Raw genomic sequence first — 22,890 nt, 5'->3', positions numbered from 1 at the left:
GATTCAAGACTTAAAAAGAGGTTTTATATAACAAATATTCCACATAAGTTTCTTTATCTTTCTGTAACGTACTAACGTGTATGTACTCTTTCTCAACCGTACCTCTCTATATACGTAAGTATGTAACCCTCTATCATTTTTATTGTAACGCATTAAGCTTTTTTCTTATGAAAAAGAGATAAACACGTTAATACTTATATAGAATAAACTTTATCTGGTTTCTTACAATTTTGTTTAAATAGAGTGTTATATTCAATAATCAATAACTTTTTCAATGTCGCCATATATTCCAAAAAAAACGTTTTGTGTTATGATCCCTACTTATGACCGATAGAAGAAAATTCAGAATTGGAAAAAAAAACATACTCTAAATAATTTGTTTTACCATCGGAGTGTTACTGTGTTAGATACGTCGACCAAAGTCCACAGGAAAAAAGAGATAAAAATTACTATTCCTAAATAATAGCTAACTCAGCCCTAGATCCACTGTGCCTAAAACCATAAGTCCAAATACGCAAGCCATGCAACCAACAAGTTGAATCTATAAAAGACACAACAAATCCAAGAATAGCAATCCTCTGCTGTTTAAAATGTTTTGACATTTTATTCCTCAAACAAAAGAACAAAGCATAATTGTGAACTTGTAAGATGGACGTAGGGCCGAGTAATCACTTCACAAGGATGTATATTTCGTTTTTGTTTTTGCTACGTCCCAGAGCTAAATAGTTATATGCTATTGTGTGGGTCGTACGTAATTAGTTCACATACTTTTACAATTTGAATGATTAGGACTGAGCTGTAAAAGAAAATGAAAGTTGAGATCTCTTCAAGTTTGATTTTCTAAAAATTATGGGGTCAACTTGAAGGTTTAACTCAAACATATCCATCGTTAAGTGTTCTCCCTTGGGCTCACGAGGGGCCAAATATATTTACAAACTCGTTGGTACAACACCGTACACACGCAATTCTCACTTTTAATATGTTACACACACATATACATATATGTTACACCACACATATTGCATTACACATGCACATATAGTATAATAATATGTGTAATGTAATATTTGGGTGGTTTTCTTGTAATATCTTTCTCTAGTAGACCTGAGATCCGCCAGTACTTAAGTGTTAGGGCTATATTACTTATGTGTTACGTTAATATATATAGTTCATAGTATCAATTTTTTTTTGGTTCAACAATTCATTGTATTAATTTTCAATGAAAGTATCAAAGTTATTGAGTTTTGATTAATTTAGAAATTACGTTATTCATCCGCAAAACCTATATCCGAAAATATATATACATTGGATCAATTAGGTTATAAACTTATGATACTATATATGAGATTTTTTTTTTGGGTGGTGAAACTATATAGTATTCCTCTTATCTTTTGTGTTCTCTTACAAATACATAATTTGGAGCTAGCAGTTTATACTTGGAGGAGAATAAAAGCAGATAGGAATAAGAGCACAGAGCTAATTAGTACAACCCATACGTAGGCAAAGAGACACAGAAGACTAGTTTGGAGTGGGATCATGGAAGAGACCAAACCAGAGTGTTATTGCTGGATTAGAGACTGAGGCTGAGGAAATACAGCTACCCCAGTGACAAGACTACCCGATCAAGACCCGATAATTAATATAATGAGTTTGCAAATTAAAATCAATTGATAATTAGTGGTGATCAATTCATATCTCTTATATATGTTACAAATAACATTTTGTTGTTGTATCGAAATATATAAATATTGACTAATCTGGTTAACATTGAACTTGGTAAAATGAAATGGTTGAATAATTGAAAAAATGAGATTATTCAGAAATACATATTAGATGTGAAGATTACACATTCCATTGATGGTAGTAGATCCATAATAAAAAAAGTGTTTGTGATTGTTTCAGAAGAAAATAAAACAAAAGATATTGTAGAGATATGATAGTTATTGTAAATGCTAAATGTAGAGGTGCGTTCATATGTTAAATCATATTTTATTTCATATGTGAAATTCTAACAAAAAATATGAATATTTAGATATATAGTATCATTAAACAAGTGTAGTAGTAGTTAATCCCAAATGAAAATTTAGTCTAAAGTTTAAACAAATCATGTTGGACATCCTATATTGTGAAAATTAAAATATAAGCTAGTTAAACATAAACATGCATATTAAGACGATGGATCACCCTACTTCATAACTGTAATTACATATCAAACTATGAACGATTCTTGTTAAGAGCTCCATATATTTTAATGTGTAATATATATAGGATAAGGTTTCCATTGTCTAGATAATAGTATAGGTACGTGTTACATTGATATAAGCCATTTCTTAGAATATAAAATTTCAAGTATATGTGTGAAGACAAACGGAGTAGTCATTATTTGTATGTCACTAGATTTTGTAGGTTCGCCCCACTATGAGAAAGTTAGTTTCTTAATATTTCAAGAAATAGTAGTTAATTACAATATGAGCTACAATATTATTAGATGTCAATTTCCCCCCACATAAAATCACACATCGTGAGAGTTCCATACTGTTGTATGGTCGTTATGATGTACGTGCTTATCTCGTGATATTACTAGTGAATTATGCATACGAATCTACTAGCTTTTCGATGGACCAAATTCAGAAAACATAAACAATGTAAAAAGCAAATCAGAGATATCATAGAAAATTAAACCATGTAATATTTATTAATTCTAATCAAGAAAAGGGACGAAATAAGATGGTGTAGACTGTAGGAGTGTTATTTTGCGGCACTAATGAACATTTTGTTTTCTTATTTTTTTTGTCTCTCTCTCTCTCTCACGAGATTCAACAATGTCATTATTCATTAATGTAAATAAATGCCTCTGAAATTTGGGTAAGAATCGTATGCTCTGGCTGAATTTGCCAAACATACCCGAAAAGTGAGAACATAGTTTAGTTTAGTTAGTATTTAATCCGGTAGAAATAACTAGAACGTTTTCTTTAGCAAAATAAAATAAAATTACTAGAACGTTTTTTATAAATGGTAAGAAAATTATTATCTAGTTTTATTTTTATTTTTATTATTATTATTATCAAAAGTAGTAAATGATTACATATGATATTAGTGATAAGTTACACAATTATAATCAATCTATTTTCTCAAGTCTTAATGCGAATCAATACAAATTTAAATAATCCACTAGCATTTGTATTGTACTTGGATGGAGAGAGATTCTATCTCATTCGGAGAGTTTCTCTCTTATACGAATAGTGGAAAAATATATATGTAGACAAAATTAACTTTGATTTATCATAAACATCAAGAAGAGAAGAATTTTATTTGCAATTTTGTCTACGGAGGGGACCAAAATTCCAACCCCATGCCTTGTGTGGATTCATATGAGTTCTCCTTTTCAAAAGTGTTGTGGGATGACTTCCACGATACTTCCGTTATTGTCTATCAAATCTTTTAGGCCTATTCGTTTAAACTATCTAATTTCGAGGACAATATAATGTGCTGTTTGTACCCTCAATATTTGGATATTTAGAAAAATTAGTTATATTTTATAAATTTGCCGCATCCATCTTTAAATTTCAGAGCTAATCCTATATTTCTACATCTTTTTTACCAATCCCAAGAGTTGTATTTGTTTCCTTTTCATCATAAAGTTTACTCTATTCTTCTTCTTTGTCTACATTTCTTGTTCTACCTTTCCATTACCGATTTTTGCTTTCCACGAAGCAAAATCCATATCTCATATGTATTGTGAAGACAAGCTGTGTCAATGGATAGTAATGGATCAACCTCTCGAGCATCACTCTAATTAAATTATATGAAGATTTGGAATAATTTTTAGTACCGAGTCACAAACATGTTGCCACACATCAAAACCCATTGTTGTTTCAACCATTTGACATAACATTGAATTTGAAAGATAATATATACTCTTATTCTCATTTCAGTTCAGGAAAATATTTTTTCAGGAATTTCATCGATAGCAACTGAAAATTTTAATCTTGCAAACATAAAATCAAATTTTGATTAGTATCCTAATTTCACATCAAACAAAGTCTATATCAGAATATGCGTGACAAAGTCTAAACATATGAAAAGATATCAAATCACTAAAAAAATTCTAAACATATGAAAAGATATTAAATCTCTTGGCATATGAATCGAACGTAGATCTTTAAACTCTCCCATACTAATCGATTAGTTATAAACACTAGTTTGTTCAATCAATACTTTAGAGAAATATTATAATGTAGAAAATTCTCAATGAACTATGTGATAATTTGTATACTACTTGTCTGATTTGTAGCTTGGTAGTTGGGGATAATGATTTGTGTGAGTAGTTATGACTTCAGTCCATTAAAAGCTCTGTTTAAAAATGATATTAAAAATCAATAAAATTACAAAGTGGGATTATTCGCACAAATTGCGTGTTGATATGCTATTGGCAGGTTGAAGAAAGCAAATGACATTGACATCGTTATGATTCTATTACAAAAACTTTTTATTTTGTCTACAACGTTACTATAAAACTTTCTTACGGCATGATTCTATTACAAAAATTTAAATAACCAGTATTCAATAAAAAAAATTTTTTTTTTTTTTTTCAAAAATTTCTAAGTTAGTTCTATAATAATGTATTAAGGAGACAATTATTCCCTAATTAGCAGTATTATAGAACTAACTCAATAAATTTCTAAGTTAGTTCTATAATACTGCTAATTAGGGAATAATTGTCTCCTTATTTATGGGTGCGCGTACAGGTATGTGGTCCATATGTACCTTTATACCGGCCTACCAATCGTATCTAATATTTGTGTTGGATTTGGTAAATTTAAATGTATTAATTACTTCATATTATTAATGTGTTACAGATCACGATAGAAAACCCACATTTTGAATATTTTCGACCGACCGACCTGATCAAATATAAATAAATTATCAATTTCCTACCGATATATATTTTGTTAGTTTTTAATTTGAATGTTTTAATAAAATTTTGTTTCTTTTGTTAAAAGGTTAACTTTATATAATGTTACCCTCTTTCTAAAAATATCTAAGGGACATGATATTTTGGAAAGTGGTAATCTTTGTTGTATAATTTTATTTGTTTTTTTTATATATATAATAATAATGAAGTTTTAAAGTGACAGTCTAATATTTGCAACTCTGAAATCAACCTTTCATCTTTTTTTTTGAGATTGTCATTGTAATATCAAATGGACTCGAACTAAAAAAAGTTTATGTTCTTTCCAAAAATCATTTGATGTATAACCTTATAGATAGTAAATTAGCAATTGATGATAATTAATTAACAACAATGAACAAACGATCTTTAGAGTAACAAAAATAGCAATATGATAAGAAGTAAATTTAACGTAAACCTTAAACAGTGGTTAAATTATGAATTAATTTATCCAAATACTTATTAGTTATCCCGTCGCTCTAGTTGATGATAAGTAAATATATTTAAATCTTCCCACTGAGCTTTTAGTATTTGTATTTTTTTTTATCCCATTAACTATTTTATGGTCAACCAGCGTCGTCGTGTCGCCATTTTGTGAATCAAACTAATTTATTTAAGTAGCTTTGGTCAACCGAAACTTTCCTAATGACCTTCGTTACGTCCTCTATCCGCAAATTGCATTGCATGGGCGTCAGTTTTTTTTTCCTTTTTTCTTAATAACGCGTCAATTTATTTTATGATGATGATTATGTTTAGTTGAAATAATCTTCAGTTATTAATTAGATATTTCTTGGTAAATATTTTTTACAAATATGCTGTCAGAAATTCAAAGTTATGTATTTCCATACCATATTGGACTCCATACTTTATATCTTCTCAGTTGAGTATCCTTCAAATTCACCTGTTTTGGAAATTGGAAATATAATTTAGTTTTAGAAATGTTTTAAGTTAAAACATAACAGTTAACAAAGAAAAGATATAGACAATTTTAAGACTTTTAAATGTGAGGGATTCTCACTTTTTCGTTGTTTTCTAATGGTTCCAATTCATAGTTATCGTATAATATTATTTAACGAAACATTAGTCAAATAAATAATCTATCTATTCGCCGACTGTATGGCTGAAAATATTAGCTGGAGCTAGACTCGTATTGAAAAAATTAATCCATATATTTGTTGCCTAGGAGAGTGACATTTTGACCTTTTTAATAACATACCAAAAAGGCCGTTTATTTAATATATTATCCAGATAGCAGCGTTGAATCGGATTTTGGTTGGTTTTGGTTTATGTGTTTTAGATTTTTGGTTAAAGCAAACCACTAACTTAAGTCAGGTCAAAGTATTTCAGCAAAACTAATTCTCAAATAATCACTTTTACTCCGCAAAACTGCTTGTCAAAATATAGTTTTGACTTCCAACGAGCCATTTTTTGCTAATTCAGTTTAACTAGTATACGCAAAAAAAAAAAATGTTTAGATAAATTAAAATTTCGGTTAACTTTTATAAAAAAGTTTCAGTCTGTCTGTTTGATTCGGTTTACTTTAACTAAATGCCACTATCTTAAAAGATGAAGTAAACATTTATAATAATTCGGTATGGTCGGTACAATCAGTCTAGTAAAACCGAATTGAGAAAACCAGGTCGGTTCGAATATATCCAAAAACCGAAAACACGTGTGAGAAAGAAGAAATCAGGGAATTAAATCTGACAGTCTTTATAGTTTTCTTTAATATGTCTTCCCCAAAAAATCAAATTATGAATAAAAAAAGTGGATCGCAAGTTGCAGTTTGGTTCTTTACGGGCAACGAAGGCTGTTAAATAACAGCCATAGCTTTTCTTCGAAACGAACCCAAAAAATAATATCAGAGAATTTTCATCATTACACCTTTTTTTTTCTTTTGCCTTTGCCTTTGCCTTCACACGTCTTCTTGTTTGTACTCTCCACTTTTTTTTTCTTTGTGTCCTTTCTTCTTGTTCTTGCTCTAGTTCGTGTCTCTTCTTTAACTCTCTGTCACTATTATAAATATCAAACTCTGACATTTTCTTCTGTTCAAATTCTCCTCGAAACTCCCCCAAAGAAACAAAATCTTTTTCTGAGATCTAAGAAGATGAAAACAAGACGTGGGAAACGTCCTGAGGTACACAAGATTAAGATTCTCTCTCTTTTTTATTCTTGTTTCTTTAATTCTCTGATTACAAAGATTCTGATGTTTTCTCGTCTTTGATGTAAAACAGAGGTTTTGGCCATCAATTGTGATGAATAAATGGTTAAACAGAAAACCTAAAGTTTACGATTTTAGCGAAGACGAAATTGATACAGAACCTGAGAGCGAAGACGATGGTAAGTATTGAAATTTAGGTCAAATTTGGTCTATAATTCCGTGTTTTTTAATCTTAATTGTTTTGTTGGGTCCCTTTTACAGTATGTTCGGTCAAAGACGTCCCAAATGTTCACTGTGTAACTGATGAAGACAGCCATAATGGTCGTCGAGGTAGCGAAGCTGATCACGGCAATAATATTTCAGGCAACGATTCTTATTTCTTTTTTTGGAAAATTTTTATATTGAATTTTTTAAAAAAATCTCTACATTCATTAATCATTTGAATAAAAAATATGGTTTTTCACAAATAAAATAACAGAAGAATAATAATATATTTTCTGATTTTTTTTTTTTTTTTAATCCTTTAGATGGTGGTGTGAGTGTGAGGGGTGGTTACCAAAGGAAACACCGGCGAGGCAAATCGGAGACTTTGAGAGCTCAATACATTAACACAAAGGATATCAAGTAAGGGTGTTTCTGGAAGTTTCATCTCTCTTTTTTTACCGGTGAAATATCTTCTGACTTTATTATTTATGGTGGAATTACTTTATAGAGTGACGGTGGCTACATGGAACGTCGCCGGAAAACGTCCCTCCGATGATCTCGAGATTGAAGATTGGCTCTCTACTGATAATCCTTCAGATATTTACATTATCGGGTAAGTTAAAAAGTCACTTCAAATTTTACTATTTTCAAAGAAAATTTACTCTTTTTTTTCTTCTTCTCAAAAACAGAGTATTTTCCTCTGTTTTGATGAACCTATATATCTTTATTGATGTAAAACTTGTTATAGGTTTCAAGAAGTGGTTCCATTAAACGCTGGAAACGTTTTCGGAGCAGAAGATAGAGGTCCGATTCCGAAATGGGAATCGATAATTCGTAGAACACTAAACAAATCCAATAAAGAATCAGTTTATGATCAATCGCCAAGCTGCAACAACAACGCTCTTCATAGATCTCACAGCGCGCCGTCGTCTCCTATCTTGGCACAAGAAGCAAACTCCATTATCTCTCATGTCATGGTAGAGAATCTAGTTGCGGACCACTCGCTGGATTTAGCTACAAACGAGTTCATCGATGCTGCAACCGCTTTACCGAGCCTTGAACCACAGCGGAATCCGAACATGGACTGGCCGGAACTAGCTTTAGATAGCAACCCTCAGATAGTTGGATCAGAGGGGAAGCTAAGGAGGGTATTTAGCAGCAACGCGACGCTAGGATTTAAGCTACCGGAGAATCCATCAGGAGCTAGTAGATTTGCTTCGGAAGCAAGACAATTGAAACGCTCACGGAGCTTTGAAACTTTAAACTTGAGTTGGAATGATATAAAAGAAGAGATTGATAATAGGTCCTCCTCCTCGTCCGAAGCGGAAGAAGCTGCAAAAATCATGCATGATGATTCATCAGACGGAGATTCGTCTTCCCAGGACGAAGAGGATGGTGACAAGATCAGAAATAGTTATGGATTGCCGGAAGATTTGGTGGAGGAGTGTCGGAAAGTGAAAGATAGTCAAAAGTATGTAAGGATAGTAAGTAAGCAAATGGTTGGGATCTATGTATCGGTTTGGATCCGACGACGGTTAAGAAGACATGTCAACAACCTGAAAGTCTCACCGGTCGGAGTTGGCTTGATGGGCTACATGGGAAACAAGGTAAAACAAAAACCTAACCCTATCTTCCTCTCCAAGTAACCCCAACCTTAACTTTTTTAGCACTTTCTTAATATATTTGATATGCTTGCAGGGATCAGTGTCGATTAGCATGACGTTGTATCAATCACGGATGTGTTTTGTGTGCTCACACTTAACTTCCGGCCACAAAGACGGTGCTGAGCAACGCCGGAATGCTGACGTGTACGAAATCATACGTAGGACTCGTTTTGCATCGGTTCTTGACACTGATCAACCAAGGACGATTCCATGTCACGAGTAAGCAATAATCAAGATTACAAAACGTAAAGCATTAAACGTTTTTTGCTTTTACTAATTGAATTTTTATGTCGGAAATTTTCAACAGTCAAGTATTTTGGTTCGGAGATTTGAACTACCGACTTAATATGTCAGACGGTGAAGTAAGAAAGCTTGTCTCACAAAAACGATGGGATGAGCTCAAGAACAGTGATCAGGTTCGGTTCTTGATTATGTTTAGTTTTGATAGTACTTTGTTAAGTTTATTTTCATCTATTAGACATTTAGACTATTATGTTAAGTTATTAAAACAAGATTTCAATTTAATTACACAGTTGATTAGAGAATTAAGAAGAGGGCATGTTTTTGATGGATGGAGAGAAGGACCGATTAAATTCCCTCCAACCTATAAATACGAATTCGATTCTGATCGTTACGCCGGAGAAAACTTGAGAGAACCGGAGAAGAAGAGAGCTCCTGCTTGGTAAGTGACTAAATTGAACATTTGAAAATTATGTGGTTATTTTTAAATTTACGAAACATTTGGGTGATTCTTAAATTGTTTATCTTGTTGGTGTTATTAATAGGTGTGATAGGATATTATGGTTAGGAAAAGGAATAAGACAAGAATGTTATAAGAGATCGGAGATAAGAATGTCCGATCACCGGCCGGTGACTTCGATTTTTAACGTTGGAGTTGAAGTGTTCGATCACCGGAAACTTCAAAGAGCTCTTCACGTTAATAACGCAGCTGCTTCTGCTGTTCATCCTGAACCTTCTTTTTGAGTCTAATAAGTGTCTTATAAAAAAGAATAATAATTTATACGCTAATTTCTGTAATTTTTTTTATACATGGGATTCGTTTGGGTTTTGATTTTGTTATTGTTTTGTTCCGGTTAATCTATAATCTAACCAAATTTATTTTTTTTACTTGTCAATACGAGCCTTTTAATTTATTTGAATTCACTTTATGATCTACTATTTATCATTAAAATTTTTGTGCTATACATAAATTTAGTTGATCCAACTCTGAAAACCATTTGACATGCAAATAATGGACCAAACAAACTCTAAATTAAAGGAGTTGGTCTGCTGTGAATCTTTTAAATTGAAGAACAAACTATGGTGCAAATGTTTTGTCTCAAAATAAGAAGTTGAAAGAGTTGAATAATCATTCATCTCATTTCGTACCATCTGAGATGAATAAGTTGAAAAATTCATTTAACCCATTCAAAAAAAAAGTTAGAAAAATAAATTAACTATAAAAGAAATTTGTAATGAGTTGAATAATGTCCAACTTTATTTTTGTTTAATTCATATTTTTCAATCATTCATTTGCATGTAACCATTTGCAGACTTATTTTTTAAAAACTAATTATTTGTTTCGATACCCGAAAAGATGCCAAAAAGAGTATTTGTTTATGCATTGGTAATAAGTTATTTTTTCTCTACAATAGTTCAAAATTCCTATAGAGATATGTTTACTATAATTGTAAATATAAAATATCTAATCCATTACTTGCATCTTAAATCAATTAAATCTAGAAATACAATTACTTCAATTAGAACATCAATACAACATAAAATTCTATAAAGGTATGAGACGTAAACCAAAACTCGGATTTACTACAATATGTTGGAAATGTGTATATTAGTTGACTTTACGATATGTTTTATTTGGCAAAGTCAACAAAAGTTGATGATTAGTTAGAAAAATCAACTGAAATTGATAAATTTATTCACCACAAGCAAAGTTGGTGTTTTGTTTCACCACTTTTGGTAAGTTGATGTTTGTTTGACATTTTCCTTCTTATTATTCGGAAAATCATGTGGTTAATGAATCATGCAGACTTTTGTGTTTAGTGAAAATAAGAAAGTGTTTTCTCGGTCTCCGATGACTCCAAATGAGATTAATAGCTATAAGAAGTGGATTATTGAGTTTGATGATGAGTATGAAGTAAGTAGAAAAGTGAAAAGCATGATACAATGTTCAAAACCATGTTGCATGATAATATGTAGAACAATTAAGAAGTGAATGCCATTCATGCTTTGGGAAGTCAATCCTCTTGAACCACAACAGAGGTGTTGACGAAGGAGGCCTTGTTCGAGATCAAAAATCACATAGTATAATTTTACCTTTTTGTTTAATTGAATAACAGAAATGTATGTTAACTACTTTTGTTTTTGTTTTTGCTTTTAGGTAACTGCTGGACGTAGCGACATATAGTTACAGTGCAAGGCGTTTGATCATTAAAGAGGAGAAAAATTTCTGAATTTTTATTAAAAGATATCTCACATATTATATTGAATACCATGGAAATATTTAAGGGTGAAAGAAAAGATGAACACCACTACACACCACTACCATGAGTTCTATATCTGTACATGAGGATACTAGAGATGAAAATAATGAAGTTGCAAAGGAGGATACTAGAGATGTTAAAAAAGAATTTGACTATGTTATGACCCCCCAACGGAACTCTCCAACCCTATTCAAGATTTAGAAATAAGTGGAAATTAGTAAATCAAACAACTTAAAAGACTTGTATAGGATGTTGTTGAACCAACAGTTGTGGCGCAATATATTTATTTCATAAATTTAATCATTTATTTATATTATTATTTACAAATATGAAAATTAACAAACAACTTTTCCGCTTTAACTAAAAACGAGTCTAAAAAATCTTTAATGTCTTATTGAGTCTTGTGGATCGACCTCGCATATATTACCTTTTGGTTAAATGTACCGAGTAATTTTTTATTTTTTTTGTACAGTTTATTCGCGAGTAATCTATGAAATATACATGTATGCATTATTGATTGGTTCCTTGTCCACATATGCTCCATATTTTTAATCAATTAACCTTATGGTTAGCTTCTAATATAATTAACAATGTATAAGATTTGCAAATGAGTCTAACGGATTAGGCTTAGCTCACTTACTAACAATCTGCATCGCATAGGTTTACAAATTCTGTAGTTTCCGCATACAATACATTTACAAAAAAAAAATGTTATTTTTGAATTTTCTATTTCAAATTTAGCGCATATATTTTCACCATTTAAAAAAGAATTAGATTCATTTTAATATTCAATTTATAATGTTATTGGGAAAAAAACAAGAGATTGTATTTTTGGAAGAAAACTTAAAAATGTGGTATTTAAGATAACTTTCTTTGCTTTTATAAAAATTACAAAAAAAAGTGCAAGTACAAATTCCATTTTCAAACATTAATTACATTTTAAAATTATTTTGTGATTGTAGCCAATTGTATTTTTGTGTGGCTCCGTAATTTAGAAAACTTTTGAAACAATTTTGACAAAACTTTAATCTAATTTTTAAAATCATATGACAAAATAAAATAATATTGTAAATGACCCAAGAAAACCTGAATTATTCAAGAGAAAAAGAAAACCTGAATTTACCTCTTGTTCGTGAATTTACCTCTTGTTCGTCAATCTATCATCTTAATTTCGAGTTAGTTTTTTATATTCTTTTCTCAATCCTAGTTGCTATATTTTTTTTTTAACACTAGCATTTTGGTCATTAAAGTCCAGAAAGAAAATATACAAATATCAATTGAATAAAAAATAAAATAAAAAAATGGTGTTTTAATTTGATTTTATGCTCAAAATTAAATAAAAAAATGAAGCATTTTCCAGCGCCAGAGCAAAAAAAACCTAGCGATTGAAAAAGGAGACTCGTTTTCGTTGGGATTTATCAGAATGGAAGAGAAGAAGGCAACGATTCCAATGGGAGAGCATAGGAAGCTCTTGATCAGTTCCGATTTCTTGAAGAAGGCTTCTGTTTTGCCCGATATTTCAAGTCTCTCTCAGGTTTGCTTTCGAAATCTTTCAATCTCCTTGTAGTCTTGTGATGTTCTCTGTGATAGATTTGAAAGAATCTATGTTTAGTTTGCAAATTTTAGTGAATCTTGTAGAAAGGAAAGGTTTTAGTCAATAAGATGAGATATATTGTTTATTTAAGAAGAAAGGCGATTCTTGGATTTGATTCCCTACTAGAGGAGAATTTCTTATTTTCTTAACATGACAGAAACTTGCTAGAACTCGGAAATTAAGCAGTCGTGAGATTGAGGAAACTCGGAATTGCAATATGAGAAAAAGGAGATCAAAGGCACAGAACCGTGTGGCAGGATTTGCTCTCATATTGATCTTAAACATAACTTGAAATACATGCTTCGGGTCGTTACTCAGAAGACACCAAGTAAGGAGGTGTTTGCAAAGAACATGACAAAGATATGAGGCTCTGTTCGAGATCAGAGTTCTCATGGTTAGTTTGATCTTTTCTAATTAGTAAACCGACTAATAAATGTGTTTATAACTAGTTTTTTTCCCCTTTTTGGTTAGATAATTGTTGGACCTATGCTGGAATAGGATTGTTTAGTGTTCATCGTGTACAAAACTATGTTTAATGCTGGTGTACGAGATTGATAATTGAATATATAGAAATCATCTTGTTTTTGGAAGAATAAAATATTTTCTTTAAAAAATATTAATTTAAAAAATCAAAAAGATAATGATGAAAAAATTAGTTAACTATAATATAGTAGAAGTTAGTCTAAATATTTAAATACTTTAAAAAATTGAGACTCACACTAAAACTTTCTCATATAAAACAAAGAATAAAGTGGTATTTGACATCTTTTTTTGTTTTTTACCTTATTACACATAAACTCTATCTTACAAAAACTAAAAATGTGTGTATTTCACAAATTTCTAAAAAAACTACTTATTTTTAAAATTATTTTTTAAAAAGTATCTACTTTCTTAAGAAGCCCAAAAAATAATAACGTAAACGAATTGGTTTTGTGATACTTTAGAAGAACAATCTCAATTTACGTTGCACTGTAGTCGATTGTAAACTTAAACTTTAAAAGGTAAATGAATTTTCTTACTATAGTTTTATTACATTTTATTAAACCACCTACCAGATGGTTTAATAACAGTCTTTGGAAATGCGTGTTCGAGTTGCAGATTTTATCGTACAAGCACTTGATTACTGCATTGTCGAAAACCAAAAGATTTATCATGATTTAAGTGCATACAGAACATCTCTAATAATAACTTTCCGCTTATTTCCGATTTTAATAAATCTAAAGAGTTCTCTCTCCTTTTGCAGGTAGAGTCATTTCTGAAAGTGTGATATACACAGTTATGGAACTATTCCTTTAGATCTTTGGAGTGGCAAACACAATCCACAGAGTCATGTAATGTCCTTGCAACTTTTGTAGTTTCATTTTCACTCTGTTTGCCTAGTTTTTGTCAATTCTTCTCAGCATCTGAAATGAGTGATGAACGGTCAAGGACAAGGATTACTGTTCATTCGATTCTTCTTCCTATTCGTTATGTACTGCATGCATCTAGACCGCTGTTCGAAGACCTAGAGAGACGATTGGCTTTCTACTGATAACCTTCAGATATTAAGTTAAAAAGTCGTTTCACACAATCTTTTTTCTTTCGTAAATATTCACTTTTGAGAACAAATCTATTTTTTTCTCTCTATATTTTGTCCTCAAAAACAGAGTATTTTTCCAGTTTTTTAAGTATTACTCCTCTGTTTTGATGAAATCTTTTAGTCTTTTTGTTGATGTAGAATTTTTTAAGATCAGTGGTTCCGTTAAACTGTCTTCGGAGCAGAAGATGGAGGTTCTATTCCAAGTAAGTTTGCTTCTTTTACCAAAAAAAAAAAAAAAAAAAAAAAGTAAGTTTGCTTCACACACAAGAAACTTTAAACGCTCACGGAGCTTTGAAACTTTAAAGTTGAGTTGGAATGATCTAAGAGAAGAGAATAATAATAATTCCTCGTCATGCCAAGTGGCGAAAAATCGTGTCTGTTTATTCATCATTCTGAGTCTTCCAACTTGAATAAAACAGCATATTTTGATAATGTGAATCAGTGTTTGAATCGTGATGTCCTTAACCAGATTTTCAGTTCCAATTTTAAAACTTCACTCAACTTCTACCCGTCAAAGATATGGGCTGTTGAGGCTTGGGAATCTATAATCCTGACACCGAGATTTTAGGGTTTTTAGAAATTGATAATTTATTCCTTGGCCGTAGCTATAAATTGAAAAAAACCTAAATTACTCAACCGGTTAACAAGGCAGTAAACCGGGAGAATATTAAATGAAATCAAATTGCATAAACTTAAGTATTATAAATCCCTGTTACATATTATAGCGTAGAGGAAAACCTAATCAGCCGAGAAAAGTTGAGAAAATTCGTGACGATGGAAGACGATGAGAAGTGCAGAGAGTTTTGGTCTCGAGTGGCGGAATCTCAGGTAATTCTTTCATCTTCTTATCTTTTTTAGGGTTGATGAAATAAAAAAAAGGTGGAATTGTAGTAGATTTATAAACTCGGTTTGTGTAATTAATTTAAGGGGTTCGATGTTGAGCATTTGATGGATGACAAACCAAAATCGTGTTTGCTCGACTATCAAAATTCTGATTTCGACACTGAAGTCTTCCTTAACGCCAAGTTGGGGATCCATAAATACAATATGTTACAGGTGAAAAACTACTCTCCCATCCAGATCTTGTAAATATATATATATATATATATATATGAATTTGTTTTCTTCTTGCAATCAAATGATCCTTGTTGATACATTTATCTTCAGGGGACGAATTTGCAGCTCAGTTGCATAGAGAAATGCAATTCACGAATTACCACAGTATGTATCGGTTACTATATAACTTTGGTTGCTAAGGATCCATCTGCTGGCGGTTCCCTTGTAACTTTTCAGACCAAGGTTGTTCACGAAGACTATTCTAAAATCAATACCCTCACGGTCTATCTTGCAAGACTTAAGTCGCAACCACCACCAGGTAAAGTGTAACAGTTTAGGGTGCATTGCTTCTACTGGTCCATCTCATTATTGCACCATTTAGACCCTTTAGTTTCTCGTAATATATTACGTGGTAAGATTGGCACTTTTGCTTTTCCTCATGACTGTTCAATTGTTTCAGTTTTTCTCAAATTCAATTGTGATTTGTTTGCTTTTACAGATGAAGAAATCGGAGGTGCGAAAACAGGACTGGGTTCGTCTATACTTGGAACTTGCATTCATCCATGCAAATCAGTGTCTTCCAAATGTAGGAACTTTCTTTCTTTCCTTTTCCTCCATTAGTGTAGTGGCTCTCTCTTGGTAATAATAACACTGTTCTGTTTTTAACTCTTGTTGCAGCCCAATCTATCAAAATTGGTTATTTTGAAGGTAGCTGTAGAAACTGAGGAAAATGTGAAGCAGCCAAATGAGAGACTCAAGGCCAGAAATGCAGTTTTCTACATACGGTACAGGTACTACCCTAATAAGGGACGGGCTCCTAAGGGTAATGGTCACAAGCCTCCCCGTGATCGCATCGCTATCATAAAAAGAACTATGGACATTCAGGGGCTTCTCACACTCGAGTTCGATACTCGGTATGCAAAAACTCTTCTGTAAGGTAGTACCCTACTCTACTTATGACGCTTGTAATAATCTACTCTAATTATGAAGCTTGTAACAATTCATAAGACTATGCATTCATGTTGTACTTTATGGAAACAATTTATAAGACTATGTAACATGTTGTACTTTATGGTTATTGATCTCCTCTCTTCCAAATATGTTTACTAAGAGTTCTTGGTTTGGTGTCTGTGTTTACTTCAAAGTTGTGGGTTAATTTAGTGTATGTGGAATATCGGAGATAGAAAATCACGCAGAACAGTTGGAAGTTGCGAGTCTTTTTCTTTTGATTTACAAAACAATTTCTTTGTCTAACGTAAAAAAGAAAAACCTCTAGCAAGTGAAAAAGAAAATGTAGCGTGGTTATTCTTTTTTACATGGGACAAAAAAGAATTGTTTTTGAGTTGAAGAATGAGATGTACTCTAATTATGAACCTGTTTAGATCTTTATAAAAAGATATGGGCTGTTGAGGCCCAATACAGGTCCATAAATAGAATGATGATGTGTATTTAAGGGACGTATAGCCTTGTCGAAATTTAATCGACTAAAAACCTTTAAAAGTGCAAAGTTGAGAACTTTCCCTGACGTTTGTTAATGGAAGATTACATCAAAGAGCGGGTGAAGTTTTGGGCTCGATTCGGGGAATCTGATAACTGATTTATGCACACATCAATCATATAATAGAGTATTTGACAATATTGACTTATATGAAATTGACTATTGTTTGGTATGATTTTGCTACTCACTTCCTTTAACCCACATTTTTGTTCTAATAGTTTTGAGGTTTGAATCTAAACCTAGACAAGAATATTTATAAATTTAGATCAACTCTGAGCATCCATGTTACTAAAGACTAATCGTTGGTGATTATTAGACCCAAAATCAGACAATAAATAAAACGAAAAGGGGAAGAAATCAAGAAGGAGAAAGTTGAGTTATATATAGTGTGATTAACAAATTAAGTGATAAATTGTGGGATCTTCTCATTTTCTAAACTTTTTTTAGTAATTCTGAATTTTGTTTTATTTGCGACTAAGAAAATTTTGGACCTAAACCCATAATTTCCTCAGACCAAATATTAAAAATGATTAAACTAGTAATTTTGAACTTTTTTTTGTGAGTGATATAAGAAACTATTACACTGGTTGAGATGCGGATAAATAAGAGTCTTACCATTCCTTTTCACTTTTGTTTTTCACTTTCTTTAGAAGATATAGCTGGCACAAAGTAGTACATTAACTTTGAATAGAATTTTCCGATTGTAAAGTAACTATAAAACCTATGTGTAACTGTATTATAATGAAGAATTATATTCTAGCTCCCTCTTTCACACCAAAAGAAAATGAAGATTTATATTGTCTTTCTATTGATACGGTTAACTAAGTTGATGACAATCTACAAAACCATTCAATATGTATATATATTGTCTATCGATAAGTTTAGCAATATTTACTTTTTGTCGGAATCGCGGACTAGGAAAAATCACATGTCGGCAAAAACGAGAACACGATGACCAGTGTGGTGGGTTGGTAATTTGGTATATTTGGTTGGTCCATGATATCGGTTGAATCTATTTAGAATTTGCAAAAATAGTTCCGATATGACTACTGATATGAATTTACCCCCGGACATTAATTAGTAACGACATAATATTCAAACGTATATGGTACTTTTTGATATATAAAATTAGGGCTCAGTATAGTCAACATAGAAGATCCGTTATTCGTATTTCATAGGCTAACTTCTTCTTTTCCTACCATATGACGTAGTTATTCACGCTTTAGGCCTTTTTCTTCATTTTTGTTCTTTTGTCTCTCTTTAATCAGTGTTAGGGGTCATGGTGACCGTTCCTAAAGTATCGTATAATTATAAGGTGCACTTTTTGGTATATAGAACTTATTAACCTTATACATTTCCATCTCGTGAAGTCATTCGTTTTCCCAATATTTTTTTATTTTCTTTTCCTCTTGAATATTTCAGCTATCGGGTCTTACACAAATGGGAACTAAACTTTAAACTACAACTTTACATCTTAAACAATAACATATTTCCGGTAAAAAGAAGACAATAAACAAAATTTTCTTCAAAGTTTTGTTATCTCTTCTAATGTCTTAAAAGTTGAAAGTGGTTACTCTAATAAAAAGCAGTTTTGTCTTACTCATACTGACGTGGAGGAACATTGTTACACCCCCTTCAAAATAGTCAAGAAAAAGTTTAGAATATTGAACGAAAGGAAAAATAAAAGAATTAGCTAGGACCGAGTTTCTATGACCTAGAACTAAAACTCCCGTTACATACTTATATCAAAGAAACGAGCTAGAAAAAACATTAGAGAAATGTAAAATATATCTCTCTCTTTTTGGTTAACCAAGGTTTACTAATCCGATATACAAGAATGACATGCAAATAAACATAGGGTTAAGTTGTAAAGTAGTCAGATATTTAAACTTAATTATGGAATTGGGCAAATTACTATTTATAATTGGATTTTTAGTCACTAACCTTTGACCCTATTACAGACAAAATCAAATATACCCCATACCAACTCTATTATTTACAAATATGCCACTAATCTTCTTCTTCTCCAATGTCGTTGAAAGCAATTGGGATTTGTGCTTTTAGATTCAACATTTCTCTCTCCTCATACTCACATTCTTTGTATTTCTTTATATATATATATATATATATATATATATATATATATATATATATATATATTTATTTATTTTTTAATAACCTCTTCAATCTAATAATTGAAATGCTTATCAATGTAAATTTATTTTCTAAATTAATTCAGATACATAAAAATCTATATTTTTTCTCTATAATTTGATATGCATTTTGTTAATAATTTTAAATATATTATATAAACATTTTTATTAGTAGTCAGTACAGTTAATTATGTGTACAGATTTTTATTTATACAACTTATTTAATAAGTACAAATTGAAATCGTCCAGCCATAATTGGAAAAATAGTCATTTTACTATTCACAATTTGCAAAGTAGTCACTTTTAACTGTTTGATTCGTACACTTAGATCTGTACAACATTTTTTAGTGTACAGATGTAAGTGTACGTTGTGTATATTTATATATATATATATACACTAAAAATATTGTACAGGTCTAAGTGTACGAATCAACAGTGAAAAGTGACTACTGATAATTGTATACTCCATACAATTATATACTCTGTACAGCTAATGCAACGTACAAAATAAAGTCTGTACACATAATTAAGTGTACCGACTACTGATAAAATGTCTGTAATATATTAAAAATATTAACAAAATGCATATCAAATTATAAAGAAAAATACATAGATTTTTATGTATATGAATTAGTTTAGAAAATAAATTTATATTGATAAGTATTTCAATTATTAAATTGGAGGGGTTATTAAAAAGAAATAAAAAAAAAAAGAATATTTCACTTTTATCTTTCTTCTCTGTCAAAAGGATAGTTCGGTAATTTCAAAACACATCACTTACCCCACCCCAAACTTCTATTTCACGCTCGTCTATTACACGCCCAAAGTGAGTTACATGTTTTGTCAAGTGTAAATAGTAACTTGCCCAACTCCATAATTATGTTTTCAAAAGTGACTAATTTGCCAACACACCTATAAACATATCGTTTTACAAAACGAAACGACGTCTTATGAAATTAAAAAATAGAAAAATAAGTTTTGATTAATTATAGGTGATAGTATTATTGAATCATTGATGTGTGAAGTGTGAACAAGTCTAACTTTAGAGACCAGGTAGGTCCACTTTCTTTTTGAATTTTGGGAACTCTTAAGACAAGCAATGTCTTTATCCGCTTTCGGTGTGTCGAGTTATTTTTTCTTCTGAATATTAACGGCACTGACTATTATAATACTGTTTGTTTATTCTACAGAAAAATTCATCAACATATTTTAAGCTATGATTAAATTTGCCTCACAAAGTTTCGCAACCTTTGTGCTATAAATATCATTCACCCCACAACCATTCAACACTCTACCAACCTTCTCTTCTTCTCTCCGATCTTAATCACTCTCCTAATCAATACTCACTAATAACTTTTTTTTTTTTTTGGTCTTGTATAGCTAATAAGTCAGAGAACCCTTTTCCTCAGTCAGACTCTTTGACCCGCAGCAATTAGCTCTTCCACCAACTGCTCTTCGTTATTTCTGAATTGTACCTTAAGTTTGTTTCTATTTTTTTTCTTAGGTGTTAGATATATTTTTAAAAAGAGAATTTTGGATAATTCGTTTTTTTTTTTGTAAACATACAATCTCTTTCAGACAATGATATTGTCACAAAAAGGATGCAATCAAAGTGAGTTGCAACTTATTTTCAAAAACAAATTGAATGTCGAAAAAAGTTTATATTTTTAGATTTTCCAAATAGTCAATAGATATTTAGTTAAATATTAGCTTTCGACAACTCTCTTGTGTCGCAAGCTACAAGTGTGAATTTTGCAAATGGGGAGTTCATGTTTGCCTCCAGGATTTAGATTTCATCCAACTGATGAAGAGCTCATAGGCTACTACTTGAGTAGAAAAATAGAAGGTCTCGAGATTGAGCTTGAAGTCATTCCTGTTATCGACTTATACAAATTTGATCCTTGGGAGTTGCCAGGTAATTTGAAAAGGAAAACAATTAGATTTTTATCCATAAATTTATATTTAAATAAAACTAAATTTGTTTGATTTTATCTTTGAATTTTAGGTAAATCTTTCCTTCCAAATAGAGATTTGGAATGGTTCTTTTTCTGTCCAAGAGACAAAAAATATGCAAACGGTTCTCGAACCAATAGGGCTACAAAAGCGGGTTATTGGAAAGCAACTGGTAAAGACCGGAAAATCACTTGTAAATCATCGCATGTTATAGCTGGATACCGAAAAACCTTAGTTTTCTATGAAGGTCGTGCCCCATTAGGCGACAGAACTAATTGGTTTATGCATGAATATCGTCTATGCGATATTGATGATCATTCACAAAAATCACCAAATTTCAAGGTAAGAAAATTAGAGTTCGTTTCATTTGATCCAACTTCATAATATTCATTTTTATGAACTAATGGAACGAAGCCTAAAAACCATATATATGTTTGAATTTTAGGGAGCTTTTGCGTTATGTCGCGTAGTTAAGAAGAATGAACTGAAGAAAAATTCGAAAAGTTTGAAAAATAAAAACGAACAAGACATTGGTTCTTGTTACTCTAGCCTCGCGACCTCTCCTTGTCGCGATGAAGCGTCGCAGATTCAATCGTTCAAGCCTTCTTCTACTACAAACGACTCTTCAAGCATTTGGATTTCTCCTGATTTCATCCTTGATTCGTCAAAGGTACCTACATCTATTATCTAAACCAAAATAGTTTTTGTATAGACAGTAGTGGTCTGATATGTGTTTTTGGTTTTGTGATTTTAAATATAGGATTATCCTCAGATTAAGGAGGTTGCTTCTGAGTGCTTTCCCAACTACCATTTTCCGGTCACCACGGCAAACCACCACGTGGAATTTCCGGTGAGCTCTTGTTATTTCAATGTGGACCAGGACATTGATCAGTCGATGCAAACCGGTTATTGGACAAATTATGAAAATGACCAAACCGGTTCATTTGACTACTCAAACCTTTTTTAGCTACAAGAAATGTTGGTTCGTTCTTAGGACAAAAACGCCTTTTAACGTTGGTGTCTTGGAACTTGGAAGAAGAAGAAGAACTAGTTGTGAACGTCTATCATTTTCTTTTGAGAATTTAATTATCTTACTCTTGGTTTTTATTTTAGTTTTATATATATTGTTTGCTAATATAAGGAATGAGTATAATAAATTCCTTATTTAAAGTTTTTTCGTATGAAGATTTACGTTATTATAGAGTCTTATTTTAATGTTCCGATACCTTTGATATGATATATGCAAAGAGAATCAATCATGTTCTTCTCAATCATTAATTGGACCAAACTTATATTATATAAAGCAACTTATGTAGAAGTCATAACAATCATTTGCATTAAAAATCCAATATTTTGTCTATAAAAGCAATAGTTTCGGGACCATTTTGACATTTCAAAAGTTTATGTAAACAAAATTCCATAAATATGCAGAGATTAAAATCAAAAACTATGTGACGCAGCAATTTGTTTACAGATGTATGAAAATCCCAAAAGCTTGCATTTCTCAATTGTTAGAGACCTTTCAAACAAAATTCTTTTTTCCATGAGCTTTCTACATTTCATTCTTTTAAAATTT

The 22,890-nt window shown here is 31.3% G+C and overlaps 3 protein-coding genes across 6 annotated transcripts; all 3 read left to right on the top strand.

The window, feature by feature from the left end:
• Positions 1–6,633: 6,633 nt before the first annotated feature.
• On the top strand, positions 6,634–10,170 carry IP5PII (myo-inositol polyphosphate 5-phosphatase 2). 2 transcript variants are annotated; one of them, NM_117911.4, is made up of 10 exons: positions 6,634–7,088; positions 7,186–7,291; positions 7,374–7,475; positions 7,640–7,736; positions 7,825–7,929; positions 8,065–8,923; positions 9,015–9,199; positions 9,288–9,396; positions 9,514–9,662; positions 9,766–10,157. In NM_117911.4, the coding sequence occupies exons 1-10, from the start codon at positions 7,059–7,061 to the stop codon at positions 9,962–9,964; spliced, it is 1,941 nt and encodes a 646-aa protein (NP_567547.1). In that variant the 5' UTR covers positions 6,634–7,058; the 3' UTR covers positions 9,965–10,157. The 2 variants fall into 2 exon arrangements, with proteins under 2 accessions (NP_567547.1, NP_001319979.1); NM_001341251.1 differs by having other exon boundaries at positions 6,725–7,088; positions 9,514–10,170.
• Positions 10,171–15,352: 5,182 nt separating this feature from the next.
• AT4G17990 (uncharacterized protein) lies at positions 15,353–16,772 on the top strand (the record flags this gene model as incomplete). 2 transcript variants are annotated; one of them, NM_117909.5, is made up of 5 exons in its annotated part: positions 15,353–15,482; positions 15,582–15,710; positions 15,822–16,029; positions 16,210–16,296; positions 16,389–16,772. In NM_117909.5, 5 exons carry the CDS (start codon positions 15,429–15,431, stop codon positions 16,433–16,435), a joined length of 525 nt encoding a protein of 174 aa, NP_193533.5. The 2 variants fall into 2 exon arrangements, with proteins under 2 accessions (NP_193533.5, NP_001328528.1); NM_001341250.1 differs by having other exon boundaries at positions 15,429–15,482; positions 16,423–16,646.
• A 3,830-nt stretch (positions 16,773–20,602) lies between these two features.
• NAC071 (NAC domain containing protein 71) lies at positions 20,603–22,455 on the top strand (the record flags this gene model as incomplete). 2 transcript variants are annotated; one of them, NM_117908.2, is made up of 5 exons in its annotated part: positions 20,825–21,276; positions 21,367–21,656; positions 21,760–21,984; positions 22,075–22,164; positions 22,282–22,308. In NM_117908.2, exons 1-5 carry the CDS (start codon positions 21,120–21,122, stop codon positions 22,306–22,308), a joined length of 789 nt encoding a protein of 262 aa, NP_193532.1. In that variant the 5' UTR covers positions 20,825–21,119. The 2 variants fall into 2 exon arrangements, with proteins under 2 accessions (NP_001329603.1, NP_193532.1); NM_001341249.1 differs by having other exon boundaries at positions 20,603–21,276; positions 22,075–22,455.
• Positions 22,456–22,890: the final 435 nt, after the last annotated feature.

This window comes from Arabidopsis thaliana, chromosome 4 (genome assembly GCF_000001735.4).
Source record: "Arabidopsis thaliana chromosome 4, partial sequence".
Taxonomy (NCBI): Eukaryota; Viridiplantae; Streptophyta; class Magnoliopsida; order Brassicales; family Brassicaceae; genus Arabidopsis; species Arabidopsis thaliana.
This window is presented reverse-complemented; position numbering and strand designations above follow the sequence as displayed.